At 47.1% G+C, this 16546-nt stretch overlaps 1 protein-coding gene across 1 annotated transcript; it reads right to left on the bottom strand.

Annotated features, from left to right (window-relative positions):
- Positions 1-520: 520 nt before the first annotated feature.
- Positions 521-3471, bottom strand: LOC103655359 (equilibrative nucleotide transporter 3). Its single transcript, XM_020552562.2, has 3 exons — positions 1466-3471; positions 1264-1368; positions 521-1165 (listed from the first exon to the last, which is right to left on the bottom strand). Exons 1-3 carry the CDS (start codon positions 1505-1507, stop codon positions 1046-1048), a joined length of 267 nt encoding a protein of 88 aa, XP_020408151.1. The 5' UTR covers positions 1508-3471; the 3' UTR covers positions 521-1045.
- Between the last annotated feature and the right edge of the window lie 13075 nt (positions 3472-16546).

Below are 16546 nucleotides of genomic sequence, written 5' to 3' on the forward strand. Positions count from 1 at the left end.
CATTGGTGCTTGATCCGATGGTTTGCGTTAAATATCGGTTTGCTTAAAGGTTAATCTAATCACACCCTAGGATGGTGATCCACCGGTTAGGATATGTCGATACCCCTTCGGCCGAGTATTTTCTTAAAGAGACCCTCGGCTCTATTCTATTCAACCCGCAATGCTGGTGTGGTTATAGTAAATTTAATTTAAGTCCCTGGAATGGGTAGAAATACCCCTAGAAGTAATACTAGTATAATACCCGTGCGTTGCGACGGTACACAAATTATTTAATAAAATGTCACAACATAAATTATTCGATAAAATGTTTATGCATAACGGTTACATAAAAATGAACAACATATATTATCACTGATTTTAACAACTCACAAATTTAATTTGCAGATTAATTCATTCCGCCATTACTATTTCTCCTTGTCAGGGAGTCACAATTCAAGGAAGAGATGCATTGACCCAAAGAAATATGAATGAGCCGCCGATGGCCGCATGATAGGATCACTTGTGACTGAGAACCGAGACAGAGACCAACAACACAGAGTCAACTCGTGATTACGAGATTAAACTTCATTTTATCCAGCCCTCCGAATGAACAAAAGGATCACTGCACTACACACAGATGTAAACGATTTTGGTTATACAACCCGCCCAAACCACTCAACATATAAGCCATCGGCTACTGCCTACTGAAATGAAGCAGCTTGACCAGAAATCAGGTCGCCGTCATCAATACTCTAGTACAGCCCCAGCATCGTCCGCGCGAACGACTGCGACCTCAGCTGACGCCAGTCCGGCGGATGCTGGCGCTACAAATCGGCGTGAGGTAGAACCGCAGCAGACCGTTGTCTGCGTTGCCCGGCGAGTGCCGCGCGCTACGGTTCCGCTCCAGCGCCGCGCACTCCTCGCGCCTCCGCTTCCCGTGGGCGTCCTAGTAGCTGCGCCTGGAGCTGCCCAGACCGCCGTTGTTGCTGCTGAATGAGCTCCGCGCTCTGGCGTTGCTGTTGCACCGCTGCATTCTGTCGTTGTACCCGTGGACGCGCAGGTGCGACTATGGCTTCGAGAACGAGCGGTCGGCGTTGACCTTTGCCTCGTGATATGTGAATATGGCGGTTGTGGCGAGAACAAAGGGCTGATAGGTGAGAGTAATAATCCTTGTTGGATGGTACTTCTGCATTCAGAAGGCACCAAATCAGTAAACGTGTGCCTTTGTAACAGCAAATTAAAGATACATGGATGGAAATAACAACCACGTCGATGTTTTCATACCGGGAAGAGGTACACGTAGTAATCTTCAATAGTAAGCATCTCATTGAACCCAAATAGACATCCATTTCCAAGAAGCCAGCAGATGAAAATGCCCCAATACTTTCCCTACAATCAGCAGTTCAGCACCCTTCCCTTCAGCCACCAATATTTAGCTTATGAAAAATACTAAAGCCTCTGTTCAGTAAGTGCAACAAGTGTAAACCTGAGTTTTAGCAACTCCAATTTGTGCATCATCGTTGTCCATGGTCTGGTCCTTCAAATCAAGAAAAAAGGAGCAGAAAGTGGCAAGAGTTAAACGGGTGGTGGATCAGGCCCCAGAGGCTCCACGCCTTGCGCCACCGCGGCGGCTTCTTCGCGGGGCCATGGAAGGCAGCGTCCAGGCTGGCGGAGAAGTCCTCGACGAGTGAGTTGGTGCTGAAGCGGTGATCGAAAAGGTCTTCGGCGTGGTGGAAGTGGTAGAACTCCGAGCTGCCCATTGCAGGGGATTCCTTGCCGTTTATGCACACATTTTGCGAACAACAAAAAGCCCCAGTTCTGAACACAACCATGGAACTTACAACTTCCAACAGGGTATGTGCATGTTTTTGCATGAAACAGTAGCAGCAACCACTTTATCTGACGGAGGTAATGTATATTTCCAGTGACCTGTTCAAACCCTCCAGCTGCAGGCTTCGGCAATGCAGGATCAATAGAAGTTGCAGTGCAATTAGAAAGACGCCAATCTGATGAAAATGGTTGTTGTGTTCCATCTTGCGACATTGCTCTTTGACAAAAATCTTCTTGTATTTGCTTTTCGAGTGTTGAATTAGTAGTGACAGGAGTATTTTCCATTGTTTGTGGCTGCCATTGAGGACACAACATTTGCTCTGCCTGCGATCCTTTCAGCACATATGTGACAGGAGCATTAGAACCGTCATCAAGCTGCTGGTTAGAGGGCAACAATTGCTGAGAACCATGTGAGACAGAAGGACCACTTCATCCTGCCGTTGTACCCGCGGACGCGCAGGTCCGGCCATGGCTCCGAGAACGCGCGGTCGGCGGCGTCGGACACGCCGTCCCTGCACCCCGCGGGGCAGCGGTGGATCAGACCCACGATTCTCCTTGCCTCCTGCTTTGAGCTTCTGCTTGCCCCTCCATTTCTGCCATTTCTTGCTGAATGTCGAGGTGGCAAGCCAAAAGCTCCCGACGATCTCCTTGAGGTCCTTGGACGGCAGCTTCCTGGGCTGCTGCGACTGCGAGGCCTCGAGATCTATGTGATCCTTCATGGCCCTAACATCCCGCTCCGCACTCACCTCCGTCTCCATCTCCCCAGAGGTGCCCACGACCGAGACAGGCTCCATCACTGAGACAATCTCGCCAGAGTCCTCGGCCACAGCGATCTCCTCCTCCGAGAACATCTCAGGGACGCACGTGGGAGGTGGCAGCGGCGGAGGCTGCGGGGGCGAGCGCGGCCGCGGCGGCGGAGGACGAGGCCGGGAAGGCGCCGAACGCGGTGTCGTCGCGAACCGGTTGGCGGTCGTCCTGGTGGAAGAGCGCCCAGAGAGTGCTCCGCCCGCGCACGTCGCACGACCACCGTTGTGGCTTGCCCGCGGCGGCCAGCACGTCACCCCCGTGCCCGTAAGAGAAGGACTTGCAGCGGCGGAGGTCCGGTAGCGCGGCGACGCCGGAGCCCGACGGAGCCCCGCCGACGGCGGCTAACGACCGGGAGAAGAGCGAGCGGATGTTGGAGGTGGACCTGCGGCCCGGCGCGGCGGAGGTGGACCCGAGCCCCCTTCCATTGACGGCATGGGGAGGAGGGTGGAGCGGAGATCCTCGTCCGTTGATGGTAGGAGGCGATGGAGCGGATCCGAGGCCATCCGTTGATGGCGTCCGTTGTTGGTAGAACCCCTTGATGGCGGCGTGGAGAGAGCCGAGCGCGGTGATCCAGGGCGGAGGATGTCGCCTTCCATGGAGAACGTGAGATCTGACGCGGAGGATATCGCGGACGTGGATCTAAGAGAGACCGCGGGGATTGCAGGAGAGATGAGAGTGGGGCGAGGAGAGATGGCGGACGCGACCGCGCGGGCGTGGATGGACGGGCAGGTATCACGATAGTGAGCAGCGATTGCGGGAGACTGAGGCGGGGACGGTTGTCGCGAGGCGAGGAGAGAGAACCGCGAGGTGTGGACGCCTACGGTAGAGAATTAAGGAGTAGTAGAGATTAAATATAAAATTAATATCAAATAAGTCATAAAACCTATTTAATCCATAACTTTTGCGTCGTAACTCTGTTTTAGTCCATTTAAATTGAGTTAGCTTCATAATAAAATTGGTCACGCATTAGTGACATTGTTTTTATCATGTAACATATTCTCAAAATAATTAAATACATATGTTTATTAGGTTAACTATTCTAGTCCAAGCTAAAAGAAGTATTTTAATTTGGTTCCTCTGGAATTGACTAAAGTTTGATCTCTAAGTAAGTTATAACTTAGAGTAAAGTTGTGTTAGTTATCTCTTTAATATCTTCTCTCATATAATTTACATTAATCAACATAGAATTTAGTTTTCCTTTAATCACGAAAGTCTTCTGAAACCCATATCTTTCTAACTATAATTCTGCTTGTTATTGGTCACTTGATCTCAAATGTTATAGATCAAGAACAAGACATCACAATTGTTAATAGTTAAAGACCTTCGTCCTTCGAAGCATTATCTCCTCTCGGATATAAGGATCCTCAGACGAAGGTCATGAAGAACACACCTTCATCATTTTATGTAAATACAAATAGAAAAGTAAAGGAACATAGAAAAATGGAAATAACAATTATTATATATCAGTAATGTATTTATTATTATTTTCATTAAACATGAGTAAGCATTAACAATATTCATATTACGATGGTACCTTCGGCTTGCTAGAAGGTAGAAGAGCAGAGTGACACGAAAGCAATTACAATCCAGCGTGAACAGTATGGTGCTACTGTTCATCTATTTATAGGCACGGGACGCAGCCCGGATAAGATTACATCCATGCCCCTGACATTTACTCTTAACCATAATGTGAGTTATCAAGGACGAAGTAGTCTTTTTCCCCTTAGGTCGGTTCCGTCCTTCATGCTTGCTATCATACAAAGCCAAAGCTCCATTAGCCATAGCTTCGCGTTCATCCATGTCACCTTCGGGTTGTATCTTCATATTACACACGCCTTTATCATGAGAGAACCTTCATCCCAAAGCCGAAGCCTCCTATAATAGTCTATGTCATACTAAAAACATATGGTTAGTCACGTTTTTGAGGACCTTTGGAAGAGGAAGGCCCCCAACAGTAGCCCCTCACAGTATTAATTTGTTTCTTTGTAACAAATTTAGACTGCGACGTAAACGAAGGCCTTTAGCCAAAGGTCCAAAAAACACCTTCCCTTCGCTAGAATAGCGCAAGACACTGACATGTAGGACCCGCCAAATCGTGAGGCGCTAGGCATACAAATAGGAACTCGCACTGAGAGTATTTTCTTGTGCCAACTCAGTTGCTTGCTTTGTGTTCATCATTTTAGGTTTTCCTGCTCTATTGAATTTCGATTGAATTTTAAGATTCGTCATTTCAACAAAATCTAATGGCTGGTGAGAAGAAGGTTGTTGACCCAGCCCTGTCCAACTTTTATGAAGCTATGGAAAGAACAAACGCAGAAAAGATTGCACATGAAACATTAGCTGGGATATCTGAGAGTTCCAGTGATGATGAAAGCTTTGATATAGAGAGTGAGAACGAAGATGTCGAAGACCATCCATGGCGACCAAGTCATATTGTCTTCGGGAAATCAACCATTAAACAAAGCCAGATTGATGCAATGAAAGGTAGATATTTCCACGATATTTCTATCGTGAGGGCTAGGGGAGACAACAATGCCCCTGTGCCTGAAGCTGACGAATAGTTGTCTACAGAAGCTTCATGAAAGCAGGGCTTCGGTTTCCCTTGGATAAATTTTTGGTTGAAGTTTTGAAGACTTTTTGAAATTTACCTTCATCAGATTACCCCTGAGGCTATCATCAGATTGGGAATTTTTATTTGGGCCATGAGGAGCCAGGGGTTAGAGCCAAATGCAAAATGCTTCTGCAACATTCATGAGCTGTCCTATGAGACGAAGGCTACTGGTAAAGAACAATATCATAATAATTTTGGTTGCTACAACTTCATGCCTCGCTCTGATGTGAGCTATCAAGTCTCCACATTTTGGAAGAGGTGGCCAGGAGCCTGGATGCAAGAGTGGTTTTATGTGAAAACAACTTGATTGAAAGAGAAGACATAAAGGGGATCATTCAACGCCCTATCTGGTCTCGCTTCGGCATTAGGAGGTTAGCCACCGCCCTTGGAAACAATATTCAAGCATGCTAGATGGCCTTTAACACTGTATGCACTTATATTGGCACAAGGGACCTAGTGCAGGAGCATATTGCTTATAGAGTGTGGCCCCTTGGAAGTGGCTGGGAGATGGCGAAGAAAGCTGCTACCAGGTCCAGTAAAGGCGGCTTAGTTTACCTAAAGTACACCTTCAGGTACAGAAATCAATTCGATGAGTTGAACGATGACTGGCTAGATTGTATTGAGGCAACCAGCGACGAGTTGCTTGGTGCCTACACAAGGGCCAAAGTCGATGCCATGACAGTGGCCTTCGGAGGACGAGGCAAAAAAAGATTGAATAGAGTTTTTGACGTTATTGGCTTCGTATACCCGGATTATTGCTGTTGGGCCTATGCTTCGTCGCCGAAGGTCTTGTAGGAAAAAGCGGCTTTCGGCTGAAGTTGTTTGTATAAGATGGCCGAAGGTTCCTCTTCATAAAGCTTCGGTATTACAAACCGACCTAAAGATAGAATGACCTTTTAGTCCATAAAGGTCTGAGTCAATTGTTGGGGACCTTCGGCATCCGAAGGTCCTCAAAAACAGGATTTAACAGTATTTCTGGAGTATAATGTGTGAACAGGTATCTTCGGACTCAAGTCGGCATCACAGTAGACCAGAATAATACGAAGGTTGGTACAGCGCCGAAGGTGTGAGCAGGAAAGCTTCGGCGTGACAGCAGGAAGTGAAACCGACTTAAAGATGAAAAGGCTATTTAGACCTCGACAGATTACTATAGAGTTATTATCAACTGTAAAGGGCATGAATGTAATTTTGTATGGGTTGTGTCCCGCGCCTATAAATAGGTGAACAGTACTCCCGTACTGTTCACGCGGACTGGGCATTCGCTTTTTACGTCACGCTTGTATTATCATCTCCTTCCAGTTGAAGGTACACTTGTAATTCAATGATATTCCTGTTTATGCTTAATAATAATAGATAATTATTTATGCTGTCTTTTATATTCCTTACATTTCATCCTTCGTCACTGTATGATGAATTTATGGAAATACGTCCTTCATAACCTTCGTCCAGAAACCATTATATCCTAAAGGAAATAATGCTTCGAAGGACGAAGGGCTTTAACGATTAACATTTTCTATGTTGCCTTGTTCTTAACTCATAGCATTTGAGAACAAGTCCCCAACAATTGCTATCCTTCGCGAAAGCATGGAAAAAGAGAAAATCTGCTACTTCGGCGATTGCCAGCACGCCGAAGCCGAAAAAGCTAAAGTTTTAACGCATTGCCCCAAGCGCGCTGAGACGGCGAAGTACCGAAACCTGCTGAAGGGTATTCTGCTTCTGGGTCAGACTGCCTCGCACTTGCTGAAGCTAAGGGAAAGTTGGCCGAAGTGACTAAGCCGAAGGTAATAACGGAGCAGCAAAAAACTGAGACGACCGAAGTGTCGAAGCGTCTTGCCGAAGCTATAATAAAAACGACAAAAGAGCCAAAATCAAAGAAATCGGCAGAGCAACCGAAGATTCTGAGCCCGCCGCAAGAGACGGAGCTTCCTAAGGTGTCAGAAATTCCTGCAGTAACTCCAAAAAGGAGAAGAATGGCCAGCGTAGTAGACACTATCATGGAATCGACAAAGGTATTGACTCCTGCTTCTGTAGAAGTACCTAACATGGGTGAAAAGAATACAAAGGAAACTGTCGAAGCCGTCATGACTCAGGTTGGAACTGAAGCTGGGCTCTCAGTTCCAGCAGAAACGGGGCCTACGGAGGTTGTTGAAAAGAATGTCGAAGCAAGACCTTCAGATGCTACAAAAACTAGCAAAGAGTCTGAATTCCCTACTGCTGAAGCTTCTACTGAAGGATTGGAATTTATAGTGCGGCACGCGGCAGGGAAAAACTATCACGAGTGCAGATTGCCGAAGCTATGCAATATGCCAAGGATTTAAAGTATCCCCCAGGATCCTTGGTGTTTAATGGCACTGATGAAGGCGACTTTCTATACTGCCTTCCGGACAATAAGCAGATATCTGTTTGTCGGGAGATGGCAAAAAATATAGGATTCCTGAAGCTAGAGGGTGGCCTATCTGCAATGTCAAAGGATGAACTTGCAGACAGCCTTGCTTATAATAGCTTGAAGGTATATATATTTTTGTTGTAAAATAAGTTATGTTTATAGATTTTCTTTTTAGTGTTTTGTTCTCATATATTTCTATCATTAGGGTTTTGAAAGTCGCCTAGAGGGGGGTGAATAGGGCGAATCTGATGTTTATAAACTTAAGCACAACTACAAGCCGGGTTAGCGTTAGAAATATAAACGATTTCGAGAGAGAGGGCGTAAAACAAATCGCAGGCAAATAAAGAGCGAGACACGATGATTTGTTTTACCGAGGTTCGGTTCTTGCAAACCTACTCCCCGTTGAGGTGGTCACAAAGACCGGGTCTCTTTCAACCCTTTCCCTCTCTCAAACGGTCACTTAGACCGAGTGAGCTTCTCTTCTCAATCAAACGGAACACAAAGTTCTCGCAAGGACCACCACACAATTGGTGTCTCTTGCCTTGGTTACAATTGAGTTTGATCACAAGAAGAATGAGAAAGAAAATAAGCAATCCAAGCGCAAGAGCTCAAATGAACACAAATGTCGCTCTCTCTAGTCACTATTTGATTTGGAGTGATTCCGGACTTGGGAGAGGTTTTGATCTCTTTGGTTGTGTCTAGGATTGAATGCTATAGCTCTTGTAATGTGTTGAAGGTGGAAAACTTGGATGCCATTGAATGTGGGGTGGTTGGGGTATTTATAGCCCCAACCACCAAAATATGGCCGTTGGAAGACTGCTGTCGCATGGCGCACCGGACAGTCTGGTGCGCCACCGGACACTGTCCGGTGCGCCAGCCACGTCAGCCAGCCGTTGGGGTTCGACCGTTGGAGCTCTGACTTGTGGGGCCTCTGGGCTGTCCGGTGGTGCACCGGACAGGTCCTGTAGACTGTCCGGTGCGCCAACTGCGCGTGCTCTGTCCTCTGCGCGCGCAGGCGCGCATTAAATGCGTTGCAGTCGATCGTTGCGCACGAAGTAGTCGTTGCTCCGCTGGCACACCGGACAGTCTGGGGAATTATAGCGGAGCGGCCTCCCATTTTCCTGAAGGTACCGAGTTCAGCATCGAGTGCCCTGGTGCACCGGACACTGTCCGGTGGCACACCGGATAGTCCGGTGCGCCAGACTAGGGTGCCTTTGGGTTGTCTTTTGCTCTCTTTGTTTGAACCCTTTCTTGGTCTTTTTATTGGCTTATTGTGAACCTTTGGCACCTGTAAAACTTATAGACTAGAGCAAACTAGTTAGTCCAAATATTTGTGTTGGGCAATTCAACCACCAAAATCAATCTAGGAAAAGGTGTAAGCCTATTTCCCTTTCAATCTCCCCCTTTTTGGTGATTGATGCCAACACAAACCAAAGCAAATATAGAAATGCATAATTGAACTAGTTTGCATAATTGTAAGTGCAAAGATTGCTAAGAATTTGAACCAATAAATTCTCATAAGATATGCATGGATTGTTTCTTTATTTTTAACATTTTGGACCACGCTTGCACCACATGTTTTGTTTTTGCAAATTCTTTTGTAAATTCTTTTCAAAGTCCTTCTGCAAATGGTCAATGGTAAATGAATAAGATTTAGAAGCATTTTCAAGATTTGAAATTTTCTCCCCCTGTTTCAAATGCTTTTCCTTTGACTAAACAAAACTCCCCCTTAATAAAATCCTCCTCTTAGTGTTCAAGAGGGTTTTAAGATACCAATTTGAAAATCCTACTTTCTCCCCTTTTGAATACAATTTTGAATACAATAAGATATCAATTGAAGCATTCATCATTTCAAAACTTTTTCTTAACTCAAATTTTCAAAATTGGTGGTGGTGCGGTCCTTTTGCTTTGGGCTAATACTTTCTCCCCCTTTGGCATGAATCGCCAAAAATGGATACTTTGAGTGAAATATAAGCCCTTTAACTACTTTCTCCCCTTTGGCAAACAAAATATGAGTGAGGATTATACCAAAGTTGGAGAGCGGCTCAGAGCAAGGGCGAAGGGTGAGTAAATTGATGGAGTGGAGTGGAAGCCTTTGTCTTCGCCGAAGACTCCAATTCCCTTTCAATACACCTATGACTTGGTTTGAAATATACTTGAAAACACATTAGTCATAGCACATGAAAGAGATATGATCAAAGGTATAATAATGAGCTATGTGTGCAAAACATCAAAAGAAATTCCGAGCATAAAGAATATTTAGCTCATGCCTAAGTTTGTTAAAAGTTTGTTCATCTAGTGGCTTGGTAAAGATATCGGCCAATTGTTCTTTAGTGTTGATATAAGCAATCTCGATATCCTCCTTTTGTTGGTGATCCCAAAGAAAATGATACCGAATGGCTATGTGTTTAGTGCGGCTATGCTCAACGGGATTATCCGCCATGCGGATTGCACTCTCATTATCACATAGAAGAGGAACTTTGGTTAATTTGTAACCATAGTCCCTAAGGTTTTGCCTCATCCAAAGTAATTGCGCACAACAATGACCTACGGCAATATACTCGGCTTCGGCGGTAGAAAGAGCTACCGAATTTTGCTTCTTTGAAGCCCAAGACACCAAGGATCTTCCCAAGAACGGGCAAGTCCCCGATGTGCTCTTTCTATTAATTTTACACCCCGCCCAATCGGCATCCGAATAACCAATTAAATCAAATGTGGATCCCCGAGGGTACCAAAGCCCAAACTTAAGAGTATAAACCAAATATCTCAAGATTCGTTTTACGACCGTAAGGTGAGCTTCCTTAGGGTCGGCTTGGAATCTTGCACACATGCATACGGAAAGCATAATATCCGGTCGAGAAGCACATAAATAGAGTAAAGAGCCTATCATCGACTGGTATACCTTTTGATTGACGGATTTACCTCCCGTGTTGAGGTCGAGATGCCCATTGGTTCCCATGGGTGTCTTGATGGGCTTGGCATCCTTCATCCCAAACTTGTTTAGAATGTCTTGAGTATACTTCGTTTGGCTAATGAAGGTGCCCTCTTGGAGTTGCTTCCTTGAAATCCCAAGAAGTACTTCAACTCCCCCATCATCGACATCTCGAATTTCTGTGTCATGATCCTACTAAATTCCTCACATGTAGATTCGTTAGTAGACCCAAATATAATATCATCAACATAAATTTGGCATACAAACAAATCATTGTCAAGAGTTTTAGTAAATAAAGTAGGATCCACCTTTCCGACTTTGAAGCCATTAGTGATAAGAAAATCTCTTAGGCATTCATACCATGCTCTTGGGGCTTGCTTGAGCCCATAAAGCGCCTTAGAGAGTTTATATACATAGTTAGGGTACTCACTATCTTCAAAGCCGGGAGGTTGCTCAACATAGACCTCTTCCTTGATTGGTCCATTGAGGAAGGCACTTTTCACGTCCATTTGGTAAAGCTTAAAGCCATGGTAAGTAGCATAGGCAAGTAAAATGCGAATTGATTCTAGCATAGCTACGGGTGCATAGGTTTCACCAAAATCCAAATCTTCGACTTGTGAATACCCCTTGGCCACAAGTCGGGCTTTGTTCCTTGTCACCACACCATGCTCGTCTTGCTTGTTGCGGACATTTTGGTTAGGACATTTTGGTTCCTACAACATTTTGGTTAGGACGTGGAACCAAATGCCATACCTCATTCCTAGTGAAGTTGTTGAGCTCCTCTTGCATCGCCACCACCCATTTCGAATCTTGTAGTGCTTCCTCTATCCTGTGTGGCTCAATAGAGGAAACAAAAGAGTAATGTTCACAAAAATGAGCAACCCGAGATCTAGTAGTTACCCCCTTTTGAATGTCGCCGAGGATGGTGTTCACGGGGTGATCTCGTTGGATTGCTTGGTGGCCTCTTGGGTGTGGCAGCCTTGGAACTTGTTCATCTTCCTCATCTTGATCATTGGCATCTCCCCCTTGATCATTGCTCTCCTCTTGAGGTGGCTCAACTCCTTGTTCTTCTTCTTCATCTTTTTGAGCTTCATCCTCATCTTGAGTTGGTGGAGATGCTTGCATTGAGGAAGATGGTTGATCTTGTGCTTGTGGAGGCTCTTCAGATTCCTTAGGACACACATCCCCAATGGACATGTTCCTTAGCGCGACGCACGGAGCCTCTTCATCATCTAGTTCATCAAGATCAACTTGCTCTACTTGAGAGCCGTTAGTCTCATCAAACACAATGTCACAAGAAACTTCAACTAGTCCAGAGGACTTGTTAAAGACTCTATATGCCCTTGTGTTTGAATCATATCCTAGTAAAAAGCCTTCTACAGCCTTAGGAGCAAATTTGAATTTTCTACCTCTTTTAACAAGAATAAAGCATTTGCTACCAAAGACTCTAAAATATGAAACATTGGGCTTTTTACCGGTTAGGAGTTCATACGATGTCTTCTTGAGGATTCGGTGTAGATACAACCGGTTAATGGCGTAGCAAGCGGTGTTGACCGCCTCGATCCAAAACCGATCCAAAGTCTTGTAGTCATCAAGCATGGTCCTTGCCATATCCAATAGAGTTCGATTCTTCCTCTCCACTACACCATTTTGTTGTGGCGTGTAGGGAGAAGAGAACTCATGCTTGATGCCCTCCTCCTCAAGGAAGCCTTCAATTTGTGAGTTCTTGAACTCCATCCCGTTATCGCTTCTAATCTTTTTGATCCTTAAGCCGAACTCATTTTGAGCCCATCTCAAGAATCCCTTTAAGGTCTCTTGGGTATGAGATTTTTCCTGCAAAAAGAACACCCAAGTGAAGCGAGAATAGTCATCCACAATAACTAGACAGTACTTACTCCCGCTAATGCTTATGTAAGCTATCGGGCCGAATAGGTCCATGTGTAGGAGCTCTAGTGGCCTGTCAGTCGTCATGATGATCTTGTGTGGATGATGAATACCAACTTGCTTCCCTGCCTGACATGCGCTACAAATCCTGTCTTTCTCAAAATGAACATTTGTTAGTCCCAAAATGTGTTCTCCCTTTAGAAGCTTGTGAAGATTCTTCATCCCAACATGTGCTAGTCGGCGATGCCAGAGCCAGCCCATGTTAGTCTTAGCAATTAAGCAAGTGTCGAGTTCAGCTCTATCAAAATCTACTAAGTATAGCTGACCCTCTAACGCTCCCTTAAATGTTATTGAATCATCACTTCTTCTAAAGACAGTGATACCTACATCCGTAAAAAGACAGTTGTAACCCATTTTGCATAATTGCGAAACTGAAAGCAAGTTGTAATCTAAAGAATCTACAAGAAAAACATTGGAAATGGAGTGGTCAGGAGATTAGCAATTTTACCCAATCCTTTGACCAAACCTTGATTTCCATCCCCGAATGTGATAGCTCGTTGGGGATCTTGGTTTTTCTCGTAGGAGGAGAACATCTTCTTCTCCCCTGTCATATGGTTTGTGCACCCACTATCGATGATCTAACTTAAGCCTCTGGATGCATAAACCTACAAAACAAATTTAGTTCTTGATTTTAGGTACCCAAATAGTTTTGGGTCCTTTGACGTTAGATACAAGAACTTTGGGCACACAAACACAAGTCTTTGACCCCTTGTGCTTGCCCCCAACATACTTGGCAACTACCTTGCCGGATTTGTTAGTTAAAACATAAGATGCATCAAAAGTTTTAAATGAAATTTTAGAATCATTTGATGCAATAGGAGTTTTCTTCTTAGGCAATTTTGCATGGGTTGATTGCCTAGAACTAGATGTCTAACCCTTATACATAAAAGCATGATTAGGGCCAGAGTGAGACTTTCTAGAATGAATTCTCCTAATTTTGCTCTTGGGATAACCAACAGGGTACAAAATGTAACCCTCGTTATCCTGAGGCATGGGAGCCTTGCCCTTAACAAAGTTAGACAATCTTTTAGGAGGGGCATTAAGTTTGACATTGTCCCCCTTTTGGAAGCCAATGCCATCCTTGATGCTAGGGCGTCTCCCATTATAGAGCATGCTTCTAGCAAATTTAATTTTTTTCATTTTCTAAGTCATGCTCATTAATCTTAGCATTAAGTTGAGCTATGTGATCATTTTGTTTCTTGATTAAGGCTAGGTGATCATGGATAGCATCAACATTAATGTCTCTACATCTAGTGCAAATGGAAACATGCTCAATGGTAGATGTAGAGGGTTTGCAAGAATTAAGTTCAACAATCTTAGCACGTAAAATATCATTCTTATCTCTAAGATCGGAATTGCAAACATCTAATTCTTTAGCCTTAGCAATCAATTCTTCATTTTCAATCCTAAGGCTAGCAAGTGAATCATTCAACTTTTCAATCTTAGCAAGCAAATTAGCATTATCATCACTAAGATTTGGAATTGAGTCATTACAAACATTTGAATCAACCTTAGCAATTAATTTAGCATTCTCACTTCTAAGGTTGACAATAGTATCATGGCAAGTGCTTAGCTCACTAGATAGTTTTTCACATTTTTCTACTTCTAGAGCGTAAGCATTTTTAACCTTAACATGCTTCTTATTTTCCTTAATTAGGAAGTTCTCTTGAGAGTCCAAGAGGTCATCCTTCTCATGAATAGCACTAATTAATTCATTTAGTTTTTCCTTTTGTTGCATGTTGAGGTTGGCAAAAAGGGTACGCAAATTATCCTCCTCATCACAAGAGTTATCCTCATCACTAGAGGTTTCATATTTAGTGGAGGATTTTGATTTTACCTTCTTCCTTTTGTCGTCCTTTGCCATGAGGCACTTGTGGCCGACGTTGGGGAAGAGGAGTCCCTTGGTGACGGCGATATTGGCGGCGTCCTCGTCGGAGTAGGAGTCGGAGGAGCTCTCGTCGGAGTCCCACTCGCGGCACACATGGGCATCACTGCCCCTCTTCTTGTGGTACCTCTTTGTCGGGGACCATAATTAGGGGTACCCTCAAGGCTCCTAATTCTCAGCTGGTAACCCCCATCAGCATAAAGCTGCAAAGGCCTGATGGGTGCGATTAAGTCAGGGATCAGTCCATTCGAGCGACTTGATCATGCCTCGCCCGAGCCTAGCCTCGGACAAGGGCAGCCGACCCCGGAGGATTTCCGTCTCGCCCGAGGCCCCCCTCCAACGACGAACATATTTCTGGCTCGCCCGAGGCCCTACCTTCGCTAAGAAGCAACCCTGACCGAATCGCCGCACCAACCGACCAAATCGCAGGAGCATTTAATGCAAAGGTGGCCTGACACCTTTATCCTGACGCGCGCCCCCCAGCCGGCAGAGCCGAGGTGACCGCCGTCACTTCGCCGCTCCACTGACCGACCAGACAGAAGGACAGCGCCGCCTGCGCCACTCCGACTGTGGTGCCACTTGACAGAGTGAAACTGACAGGCAGTCAGGCCCTGCCGAAGGCATCATAGGAAGCTCCGCTTCGCCCGACCCAGGGCTCGGACTCGGTCTAAGTCCCGGAAGACGGCGAACTCCGCTCCGCCCGACCCAGGGCTCGGACTCGGGCTCAACCCCGGAAGACGGCGAACTCCGCTCCGCCCGACCCAGGGCTCGGACTCGGGCTAAGTCCCGGAAGACGGCAAACTCCGCTCCGCCCGACCTAGGGCTCGGACTCGGGCTCAGCCCAGGAAGACGGCGAACTCCGATCCGCCCGACCCAGGGCTCGGACTCGGGCTAAGTCCCGGAAGACGGCGAACTCCGCTCCGCCCGACCCAGGGCTCGGACTCGGGCTAAGTCCCGGAAGACGGCGAACTCCGCTCCGCCTGACCCAGGGCTCGGACTCGGGCTCAGCCCCGGAAGACGACGAACTCCGCTCCACCCGGCCCAGGGCTCGGACTTGGGCTCAGCCCTAGAAGACGACGAACTCCGCCTCGCCCGACCCAGGGGCTCGGACTCGACCTCGACCACGGAAGATAGACTCGACCTCGGCTTCGGAGGAGCTTTCACATCGCCCAACCTAGGGCGCAGACCAGCCACATCAACAGGAGGCGCCATCATCACCCTACCCCGAGCTGACTCGGGCCGCAGGGAACAAGACCGGCGTCCCATCTGGCTAGCTCCGCCGGATAGGCAATGATGGCGCCCCGCATACCCTGTGACGACGGCGGCTCTCAGCCCCCTTACGGAAGCAAGAGGACGTCAGCAAGGACTCAACCGCTCCGACAGCTGTCCCTCCGCCAGGCTCCAACGCTCCTCCGACGGCCACGACATCACACCAACTGGGTGCCAAAATCTCTCCGGCTACCACAACGGCATGTACTTAGGGCGCTAGCTCTCCTCCGCTAGACACGTAGCACTCTGCTACACCCCCCATTGTACACCTGGATCCTCTCCTTACGCCTATAAAAGGAAGGACCAGGGCCCTCTTAGAGAGGGTTGGCCGCGCGGGGACGAGGACGAGGCAGGCGCTCGCTTGGAGCCGCTCGCTCCCTCTCCCGCGTGGACGCTTGTAACCCCCTACTGCAAGCGCACCCGACCTGGGCGCGGGACGAACACGAAGGCCGCGGGATTCCCACATCTCTCACGTCGGTCTTCGGCAGCCTCGCTCTCCCCCCTTCGCGCTCGCCCTCGCGCTCGACCCATCTGGGCTGGGGCACGTGGCGACATTCACTCGTCGGCCCAGGGACCCCCCGGTCTCGAAACGCCGACAGTTGGCGTGCCAGGTAGGGGCCTGCTGCGTGTTGACAAACAGCTTCCCGTCAAGCTCCAGATGGGCAGTCTCCAGCAACCTCTCCAACCCGGGACGGTGCTCCGTTTCGGGAGTCTTGAGTTCATGTCCCTCGACGGCAGCTACGACATGATACTCATTCCACCGCCGGGCGACAACGGCAATGGCGGCCGACAGTCCGCCCGCCGGCGGCGGAATCGACGACGTCTTCCCCGCGTGGTGGAAGAACAACCTTCGAGCTCATCCTGCCCTTTCCCCCGCCGATGGAGGGGAAGGCAGGGCAACTA

The sequence above is a fragment of the Zea mays genome, chromosome 4 (genome assembly GCF_902167145.1).
Source record: "Zea mays cultivar B73 chromosome 4, Zm-B73-REFERENCE-NAM-5.0, whole genome shotgun sequence".
Lineage (NCBI taxonomy): Eukaryota > Viridiplantae > Streptophyta > Magnoliopsida > Poales > Poaceae > Zea > Zea mays.